This window comes from Halyomorpha halys, unplaced genomic scaffold, assembly GCF_000696795.3.
Source record: "Halyomorpha halys isolate HHAL.00 unplaced genomic scaffold, Hhal_1.1 Scaffold604.1, whole genome shotgun sequence".
Lineage (NCBI taxonomy): Eukaryota > Metazoa > Arthropoda > Insecta > Hemiptera > Pentatomidae > Halyomorpha > Halyomorpha halys.
The window spans coordinates 57,390-68,871 of NW_027105224.1; the positions used below are offsets into that span (position 1 = coordinate 57,390).

General features: G+C 30.1%; 1 protein-coding gene across 1 annotated transcript in view; it reads left to right on the top strand.

Annotated features, from left to right (window-relative positions):
• The window catches only part of LOC106684709 (alpha-glucosidase), a 16,312-nt gene extending 6,204 nt beyond the window's left edge, over positions 1-10,108 (top strand). Inside the window, exons 2-10 of the mRNA XM_014426940.3 lie at positions 1,752-1,931; positions 2,012-2,169; positions 3,543-3,668; positions 4,805-5,037; positions 6,002-6,185; positions 6,262-6,481; positions 7,595-7,787; positions 9,101-9,241; positions 9,351-10,108. Coding sequence (XP_014282426.1) covers positions 1,752-1,931; positions 2,012-2,169; positions 3,543-3,668; positions 4,805-5,037; positions 6,002-6,185; positions 6,262-6,481; positions 7,595-7,787; positions 9,101-9,241; positions 9,351-9,501 — 1,586 coding nt within the window. The 3' untranslated portion in view covers positions 9,502-10,108. The remainder of the gene's footprint in view (positions 1-1,751; positions 1,932-2,011; positions 2,170-3,542; positions 3,669-4,804; positions 5,038-6,001; positions 6,186-6,261; positions 6,482-7,594; positions 7,788-9,100; positions 9,242-9,350) is intronic.
• The last annotated feature ends 1,374 nt before the right edge of the window (positions 10,109-11,482 follow it).

The window sequence follows — 11,482 nt, forward strand, 5'->3', positions numbered from 1 at the left end:
GTAAATCTAAATTCTTTTATACACACACATATATATAAGGTATCTCACATCATATATATACTTATCTGTTGTACCTTATACATCTAGCTCTCGAGCATATTTAAAACTAGTTTTAATGAGTATTATATTATATGTATAATTTATGTGTCTAGATCTATATTGGACTCTCCTATATCACACCTGGTTATATTGATTAACAACAGCCTACCAAAATTTATATTTCCTCATATTGTTATTATTTATTTATTTTTTTTATTGATAGATTTATTTATTGATAGATATTACAACCTGCCATACATTTGTGGGCAATAGGTAATAGTTATGAATGACCTCATAAATAAATAAAAAAAACAAAAAAAAAAACTCTCTTAAAATATATAATAACAAAAGAATAGACAAGATGGACATAATAATCAAACTATCTGCATGAAAAATAAATAAATAAAATGACATAATGATAAAATAATAAGTTATTATTAATATGTTTAGTTTTTCTATATACTTTATAAACTTAACAATTGTTTTGAAGTGTTATTTATTTTTAATGTTCTGTTAATTCTAATTTTTTTTGTATCTTGTTTTCTAATTTAATCCTGACGAAGCCCTGCAAATTTGGGCGAAACATTGGTTAACATTACATAGTTTTCTTCTACTACTTTGATAGCTTCATTACCCGGACTATGTTCCTACATCTACTTCATACGGCAGCTATCTTCTTCCAATATGTTTAAAATAATTTAGATTTACGAGTAGTATTTGAATCGAAGTTTAATCGTCTATCTCCAATCACGCGTACGATTTAGAACTAAGATTATCAAAATGTTAAGAAAATGAACCTAGTAAGATGTAGTCAACGAACTTAGACTTTATAATCTGATGCTGTATAAAAGTCTACCAAGAAAATTGATACTTATTTAATATAACAATATATAGCTTTCTCACTATTTCTATTTAATTTTTTTATTTTGTTTCGCCTCATTTTCTTTTTTCAATGTTCATATTTTCTGGAAATTACCCTTTTCTTCCTTTATAATTCTATAGGCCGTCTAAATCCTTGTATTTGAAGGTTGATAATGTATCTATACAGAATAAAATATAAAGAACATTGTTGATACATAAGCGTGTTCTGGAAATTAGATTTTTACATGGATAAGCGGAAGTAGTCGACAAAATTTCATAAATTTTTTACTAAATCACGGCTCCACTTATACCCAACGTTTCTAGTACATAGAGCGAAATCGTCTTCGAAATGTGGCCGTATTCGAAATATAGCTGTGCCAAGAATAATGGCTATTAGGAAAGTAGTGTGTGAATTTTGCTAAAATTTACTCTGGTTTAATCCAACATTGACTAGCCTTCTTCCAAATTTAGGCCTAATTGTTTTGAAAAATAGTTGCGCTGAGAAAAATACGTTTACGCATGCATAAGGAAAGACCCTGATTCGTTCTTGGGGTGAAAAATTTCAATTCTTAAGTCATATTTTTTTTTTAAATTCTTGCCGAATACAGTTTCTCTACATTCAGAAATGAGGAAGCAAAATAGAAACTTTACCTACTATCGTTAATTATTAGTAGAGAATCCTTTTTTCCATTTAAAAATATTAATTTTTTTATTATTACTAACATTTAGCAAACCATGAAAATAATATAACAATGAACGCAAAAGTCTTAAAGGTTTGGCTCTTGCTAGCCTTATTCTTAATATACTCTGATTCATCATTCAGTATAACATATTGAATTCATATTTTTCAGGAATCATACAGCATGTACAATATCTCCACGACATCGGCATAGGAACTATATGGCTCTCTCCTATATACGCTTCCCCTTGGAAGGACATGGGTTACGACATATCTGACTACCGTCAAGTAAACCCTCTCTATGGTACTGTTGCCGATGTGGAGGCTCTCATAAAAGAGATTCATAAGTTTGGTAGGATTAATACTTAGCTAACTTGATATGTACTTGTGTAATTTTTTACTATCCTACCGTATGCTCTTTCCTCCTTACAGGAATGAAGATATTTTTGGACCTAGTGCCTAATCACACCAGTGATGAGCATCCTTGGTTCAATGCCTCCAGGTACAAGGTTGACGGCAAAGACGATTATTATGTCTGGAAAGACCCCAAAGGTTGGGATGGTTCGAAACCTCTACCACCTAGCAATTGGGTAAGTACAGTTATTCATACACCATTGCAGTGAGCCTAGGTCTTATATATAACATGTATAGATCACATTCCAACTTCGTATTTAGTCTTTTTTGGTGTTACTTAAATATATACGGCCTAGTACACCGGGTATGGGAGTTAAGACTATTCTTGAAACCTTGTGGCACAAACAGGAGAAGGTTCTTACCTTCCTATGGTCTTCCATAAACATAAATCTGTCCTAGGTTCCAGTATACCAATGTTCGAGTCTTAGTAAAGTTGATACCACCAAACTAATTTTATTTTTTAATGGATGAGTATTTACTTAATATATTATTAATACTTGTGAAATAAATTCTTTATATTTATTGCCAATATTTTATATAAATTTGTTTGCATGCCAGTAAAAAGGAACAGTTCGTAGTTTAGTGTAGGCAGTTTAACCAAGATATCTCTCCAAGAAAAATTAGGACAAAATATAATAATATAGATGTGGATAAACTATGAAACTAGAAAAATCTAATATAATTTATCATTTATGGGAAATGAATAAGAAATAAAAATAATAAAAAGGAAGATTTAATTTCACAAGTATTGATATATTAAATGAATAAATATTTTTTATGTGGTTACATAGCTGCCGAATAAGACTGTTATACTCGTAGTTATAAAGAGGTTACCTTTATCATCTTTTCATATTACTGTTATTAAAAAAAAAAACAGTACTTTTCTATTTCTGCTGAACCTAAAAAATTCGAGGTATTGAGAATAGCAGTGGCAAATGGAGTTTTCAAAATGATATATGGAATTGAGTAGTCCTTTTAATAATTTATTAGCTGAATGCTTTCGGCGGAGTTGACTGGAATCGATAAGCGGCGATGTATAAATTTTTGACCTAAAACAATAAAATTAAAATTTTTTATTATTTATTTTTTATATAATTAAGATGAAAGTGAGCCAATGCTATGCAACTTTTAAAGTTTTTTGAAACTCTTTTACCAGACAATTCCATCTCTTACCGCCTATGGAACTCCGAACAGGAAAAAATTTCAATAAATATTCGTCTAATAAAAATATTCAAGGTTTTTTTTGTCAGAAATAACATAAGGTAAAAAGACGTTAAACACGAAAATATCTTTATTGGAATTCATTTTTCTTAAGTAGATAAAAATATCTTTATGGATATAGCCTAATCGCAACCAAGATAAAGCAAAACCATGAAATTTTAATTACTCGGACATGTTAGAGTCACAAAGTATTTATTATAAATAAGTGATATTCAAAAAAGGCCAAATATTGAAATAATTGAAAACACATTATTAACTGAAATGAACGATTTGTTTTCTCATTATGTACTTTTAACACTGCCACTTAAAATGAACATATTTTTTTCAGATGAGTATATTCGGAGGATCCGCGTGGACTTACGATGACGTCAGAAAGCAGTTTTATCTTCACCAATTTGGATCCTATCAACCTGATCTTAATTACAGAAACAAACAAGTCGTGAATGAAATGCAGGTAAGGATGCATTTAATTAAGCTACACATACCTACAAATTACTTGTCTATGTAAAGAGGTGATGAGGTTGAGTGGTAATTCTACTTTATTACATCTTCTAGTGGTTAAAGAGAACTACCACAGATTTTTAAGCATTTCCTAGAAACTCCTTTAAACTTTCTTTCTGTTTTTTGTGTACTTCATCTATCTAAATATTCTTAGGAAAAACCTCTTTGGAATGAACTTGTCCAGGCTTAAATGCCCCTCCTGTCTTACTCCAGAAATGCCCAACATTTGTCTATACTGAATGTTTTAAATATTTTGAATAAACAATTATGGAAGTATTTATTACTAAAATTATGGAGATATATTCGAACGGTGATGATGAAATCGGTTAAAAACCTAAAGCATACTTCTAAGCCAAAACATGGGTGATGAGTAAAAGAGCCATAGAGAAAAAAAGCCAATTATTTCAACCCAATTTTTCTATCAGGACTCAAATTAAAGCTAGTTAAATTTACTACAAAATAGTTTATAACGTTTATCTTAGTAAGAGTGGTAGTAAATAACTCTATTAGGGCTCATATTTTAGCAAATTTACACTTCTTTAAATGACGTTCTCTTAGGTTTTCTTGTGTTGTTCCTACTTTTTAAGTTATAGAGCTCCGAATGAAAAATTAGTTTTTTTTAACGTTTTGGTAAAGTCGCCATTTTTTATTTCCCCTAACTATATATTGCAGACACATAAAGTTTGTCTAGTAATTAAACACATTTTCCAATGATGTAATAAAAAATTGGGGTTAAATAACTGACTTTTTTCTTCTTTTGGGTTCTTACGTGCACCTTCGACTGGAAACTGTAAGTGGAATTTTGTTTTGTCAATTCAATTCCTATTGTAGTTCGCGATGTAATTGACAATTTCTTAAAGAACCAAGGATCATCCACTCCGATTATTAGAACTTTGTTTTGGAATAATTGTAATTGAATTGACTCCTTATAAACATGATATTGAAAAAGCTGATATTAAGTGTATGTTATTTTATTTGCTTTAAAGGCAACGTGTCTGGTACAACTCCTCCCCCACAATGTTTATAGACTGTATAGTTTATCGGTTTATAGACTGACGTCAATACTAAAAATGTGTTTTTTTGTTCCAGCAAGTTATGAAATTTTGGTTCGATAAAGGACTGGATGGATTCCGTGTGGATGCCATCCCCTACTATGTTGAAGACGCTGAATTCCGAGACGAAGAGCGAAAACCAAATTGCCATTTACCGTTAGAAGCTGACTGTTTGATACATAATTACACAGAGAATCTACCAGAAACGTATGAAGTAATGAGGGAGTTCGATGACTTTCTTAAACAGTATGACGGGACCGAAAATCCAAAGTAAGTTCAATTTATTAATGAATGTTATCATAGTAAAAAGAGACTGAAAATTTATAAAAGAGGTGAAGTAAAAATGACTGCTAGAAAGACTATGGTATAAAACACCATCCCATCGAACTATACCTTCGAGGATTATAAGAGATATATTGAGAAACGTGACTGTATGGTGGAAATATATATAGTATTTTTTTTTATGGAAGATGTATGTATATATGTATGTTTAATTATCAGGCGAGGATTTAGTTAATTCGAATCCATCTTCCGCAACTTTTTGAATTAATTTTTTTTTCGTATTAATGAACTTGGAGTATTTAATGATTTTTGACTAATTCATCCACAAATATAATTTTTAAAAATAATAGTTCACTTTTTTTTTTTAATGTGCGTTATTTTTTTAAAGTCATTAATCAAATTAATCAAAACTTTAAATTGATATTAAATATGGCACTCATTTGGGCATATGATAATTTTGTTTTATTTTTTAATGTTTGTAATGAACGTAATAATTTTTTTTTTAGTAAAACCAAACAAAAATATGCTGCTTAGGAATTTCTCCAGCAAATGTATCATTTTACTATTACATTCTAACGTTGTAATTGCTTGAAACTTTCTATTCAAAAATGTTCTATGAAGGGATTTTTTTGGGGGGACGGGGATGGAGGGGGGTATTTTATGATAAACTTTCAAAAATACTAGAAAGACCTAAAGAAAAAACAAGTAGGCCCCCAAATTGTAGATATTAATGAATCATATGTAGGTAAATTTAGATGTTTATTTCATGCAAACCATACATTTTGCTTATTTTACCAGTATATTTATTTTTTAATTTTTAAAGACTGGTTTTAAATATATTTGTTTATTAGGATTTAACATCAATGGTTTAAGATTCAATCAATATTGGACAAACTACATTTTTTTTTATCTGAATGTTGTCTCACGATTAATACGAAATGTTGAATTCTAGGTACTTCTTCCTCGAAGCCTACGCAACACTAGAACAGACAGTCAAATATAATATGCCACACTCTTCTGCATTCAATTTCGAGGTCATACAAAAATTCCATAAAGATAACAATGCCACAGAACTCAAAAGCATAATTGACGCTTACATGGCAATTCTTCCCAATGAAACTTGGCCTAACTGGGTGGTAGGTTCTTAATTGAAAAATTTTATATTTTTGACGTATTTGGTTGAGGATATTGATTGATTAAATATAATGGCAGGTCGGTAACCACGACAACTCGAGGATCGGTAGCAAGCTAGGCCCGGAGCTGGTAGACGGCTTCAACATGATGATCCTCATGCTTCCAGGAGCCTCAGTCACCTACTACGGCGAGGAGATCGGGATGTTGGACACCTACGTCAGGCCAAGCAGGCTGGTAGACGATACTGGTAGGGACCCAGAGAGGACGCCAATGCAATGGTCAAACAAGAAAAATGCAGGTAATTTTCATTTTTCTAAATAAGATTTTGTCAGGATTTGAAAATTTTAAAAAATAACTATTTTTATCAAAGTAATGCCATTTCTTATTATTTTAAATTTGAGAATTCGCGATATATTCTAAATAAATGAACAATTTTATAATAATATATCTAATTTATTTGATGCAAAAAAAGATTATTTATAGTTCTTAAGACTCAAAATCAATAAGATGGAATAGAACCGTTCGAAACGGATCATTTTCTTTTTTATAATTCAATTAATAAACAGTAACATCGTTTATTTTTCGTCTTCGAAATCATTCCATAAGGCATCATCTGACAATGGAACCTGTCATTTACTAAATATTAATAATTATAGAAATATTTAGATAGAATATATAGAAACATTATTCCACTTCTCAGAACACCCGTCAGATCCTAGTATCCTCTCTCGTCTTCTCCCACTTCGACTACGGTTTCTTGGTCTATGGAGGACTGTCTGCAGAACTAGAGTTAAGATTGAAGTGACTCATGAATTGCTTTGAAAGATTTATCTTTGGGTTTCCAAGGCGCTCTCCGAGTTGAAGTGGTACTACCAATCTCCCAAAGGCAATACCTCCGAGGAGTTTTACTATTCCTAGTTCTTAAAATCAAAAAACCTACCTATATACTTGATCTCCTCAATCTTCGTTCATTCATCCACTCATTAAACACCAGATCCCATCTGATTGATTTATATATGCCCTCCTATAGAATCCTTCGTCATAGGTGCAACCTCCTTCAGGAATTCTCTTCCCATCTCCATTCTCCAGTCCTCATCATGTAATTTCATTTTACTTACTGGAAACTTGTAAATGCTTGCCAGACAAAAATCTTAACGTATGAACAATGTATTTATTCTTATGTCCCTGAATAAAATTATTTTTTCATTTCACTTAATCTTAAAATAACAAATTCTCAACAATCATGATTACTATTATCTTGGGTTCCTTGTTAAATTAATTTTATTAACTCGCTTTATATTGATTTAATTTTGAGTTTACAAATTAAATTGTTTATAAAATTCAAAATAACATTGTGAATAATGTTATTTTGAATTTTATAAACAATTTGACGGTTTTTTTTTCTGTTTAGGTTTTTCTAATGCATCAACGACTTGGCTGCCAGTGAATCCCAACTACTACAAGATCAACGTTGAGGACGAATTAAAAACCGAGAACAGTCATTTAAATAAATACAAACGACTTGTCGAAGTAAGGAAGAATTTCATAGGATCCAAGGATCTTGTAACGGCAACATTCGGGGACTGGGTTTTCGCATTTAAAAGGTGAGGAAATATATTTTGTGCAGCAATCAATTTTAAATTTCATAACCTTTTTACTAATTAGAATTCATAATGAAATTTAACGTCTTTTTTCATCAACAAACATTATTTAGAGGCGTATAATAATGGCCTTTGTAACTTAGAAATGATAACTGTGGATAAAATGAATTACGATAATCTACTTGATATAAATTTTGGCTAGCCCGATTGCCGAAACAAATGAAAAATAGTTCGACTATATTTAATTATGAAAATTTTGTAATGTAACTAAAAAAAAATATTAATCCCCTTTATAATCCAGAGGGGTGGCATAATCTTCTTCTTCACATTAAAAGTGAAGCATAAAAGTGGGTTGATGGCCATGCCCTTAAGCTCAGGTATGTATTACGATTAACGGAAATGTCTGCCATTGTAATCTTATCGGAAATATAAGGCATGTGGGGATTGGCTTCTGCTCCTAGGCCACGCTTATAAGGTCCGTCTTTTTGGCTTCACTTTTTCTGGCAGCTGCTAGCTCCATTATATGACCTACTTTATTATTTTGATGAATGAACTATGTAGATTTCAGCATGTTCAGCACCTTGAAAACATATAATTATATTATATTATAGTTATTGTTTATTATAAGTACTATTTTAACATACGTAATGAAATAAAAATAAGTAACGAGTAACGTTATTCCAGCCCACAATTCAATATTCATTATTTGTTCTAAAAAATATCACCCAAAATACAAAGTTCCAGTTTATGCTTTGTTTTATCATATAAATATAATACTGAATTTGACAAAAACACTTAGTGATATATGAAAAAATAAAATAAAAATTAAATATGAAGAGCCTACGGAAAAATGATTTTAGTCACTAAAATTTAATCGGAGAATAATGAGTGCATGAATACTTTTATTGCATAATAAAATTTCAAAATTTAATAATTTAAAAACCATTAATTATGGTGGTACAGTCTTTAAACCCCTTTCAACATTAATCTTTCATTCCTAAAACAATTACCGATCAACCCGTTTGATGAAAAATAAAATTCTTCTTGATGAAATGGAAAAAATAATAATAATAAGATTACTTTAAATATAACATGAGATAGCTAGAATCGATATAACTATTCGATAATACTATTCATGTATAAAATATAAGACATAAGATACCACTGAAATTTAAATTTTGACAAAATGTAAACAGTAGTTGTTCCCCTCAAATGATAGTATCCTTGTATTTATTAAAATTAAAAATATATGTATACAGATTCATTTCTTTGTTTCCAAAATTTATTCTAAAGTCTTACTTTAAATGATTGTTTAGGAAAAATGGCAACCACGAATACTACGTTATAATCAATTTTAATGATATCGAGGAATCAGTGGATTTGAAGAGCCAGTTCGACAAAATACCGGGAACCCTCTACGTTCACACTCCGTCCCAGAACGCACTGTACAACGTTGGGTAAGTTTGCCTAATATACTAAAGCTAAAATTAATTAATTAATAATTAATAATTAGTTATTAATAAATAACTAATTATGAATGTAACGTGAACATTTTTCTGTTAACAGTGACAAAGTGGATACCTCAGCCAAGTTAACCATTCACCCGAGATCTGCCTTGGGGCTGTCTGCTGCATCTTCCACCAGCCTTACGGTTTCTCTTGGTATCATCATTGGAACACTTTGGTTGTTCATCTTCTCCAATCGTAACTTTTCTTAATTGAAACACTAAACACAAAAAATAGCCGAACACCAACCGGCTAAATCCCAAAACTGTAATATCAATAGGATATTTATTTACCACTTTTTTAATTTTGATTCTATTCCAAAACTCTAAACAGCCTCTTGAAGTATTAAATGTGATATATTATAATCTTAACATGACTAGGAATAGCATCATTATTCATAGAATAAAAAAAAAAATTAAATTAAAAAATAACCATATTCTACAAATGTAGTCATATAAAAAAAAAATCCTCGAAATACACTTATTGTAAATAAATGTAAAAGAACCCATGTTGTATATATATTGTATATAAATTTTTGTAGCTGTTGACATCAATTTAGTTGGTTGTAAAAAAAAAGATAAGATTGATAACGATAATAGGAATTAATAAAGTATAGACAATATTTCATTAAGAAAATAATAAAAATTGTATTCTTCCAAAAGTATTTATTTATGTATGAACAGTTAGTTTTATCTTTTAGGTAATATTTAAATGTATTAAGTCTGAAATAAGGGGACAAGAAGATGTGCTAAATTATTTGTTAATCAACTATTTCTTCTGTTTCATTAATAAATAAATTGTCGTTTTTTTCCTTGTTTATACACTGTACGTTTGGATGTTTAACATAATATTCAAGTAAATTAAATATATGGGTTTGTTAATTGTATGATAAATAATGTATTATGATGAAATATAATTATGATTACAAGATAAGAGTTTATTCATAACCTTTTGGAGGTCAACAAACAACATGGGATTTTAAAAATTATAAAATGCTCAGGATTTTATGATCTTTTATTTTATTACCTACGACCGTCGAATGGTTGGGTTGCACTTCGCCGTTCTACCGCGGTGCACTCCAAGCAGATAACGTGCGAACACCCCTACAGGAAGGAAGCCCCAAGTGCCGAATATAGTAGAGGAGGCGGCTTTATATTCCAAATGGATTTATAGCTATTTCTCTTACCCGCACTCTCACAGTACCAACGATTCGAAAAATAAGTTAGTATACGTTCAACAGACATTATTTATGGGACTGGGAAACCATCCAGCCACCTAAAAAATATATATATAAAATTATATAAGGAGCAATCGGTTATATAATTTAAAATATATATTAGAGCATACATTTAATATTAATTTAATATTAAATGTATGCTATAATTGTTAAAGCCATTTATTCAATGCCACTCTTACATTCACAACAAAATATGGTAGGAACGTCACTATGCATTAATGGACCATAAGGTTTGATTAAATATTACAATAATCTAATTAGGATTATGATCATAAAAAAAATTAATGCCTGTGCAAAAATTCTTCTGAAGAATTTAAAATTCTAAAGAAAAAAATTCGATTTTAACAGCGATGGCCATTTCTTATTTAGAGCTCTTGGACGTATTTTTTTAAATATAAAATTTTGATTTAGATAAGATTTATCTAATCATAACAAAAAAAGTATTAAAAAATTTATTTTGAAACAAAAGCAAACTATTTTTAAAAAATTCAAACAACAAACATAATTATAAAATAGTAATAAACATAATATAATATTTTAGACAGACAAAGTTATAAAAAGAATTTTAAAAAAACAGTCTGAGTCCGAAGAAATCTCTAGTGCACAACTCCGGCAAGTGAACGCCGTCTGACTGGGGCATATCGGTCTTTGATATGGTGTAAAAACATTGTTTCCAAAAGCAAGGGAAATATACACAAAAGTATAATACTTTGCATATGATGTATGCCGTATGCATGTATGCAGAAACCTGGACCATAAAATGTGACCAAAGGAAGACACTTCTGGCTATGGAATATTGGCGATGAGTAGCAGGAATATGCAGAATGGATGAAGTAAGAAATGGAATGGTAAGAGGAAATATAAACGTAGAAATAAAGATTCAGAAAGAGACTGGGAAAAATGCTTGAAGAGGTAGGGTTATTTAATAAAAATGCGATAAAGAAGATTACTAAGTA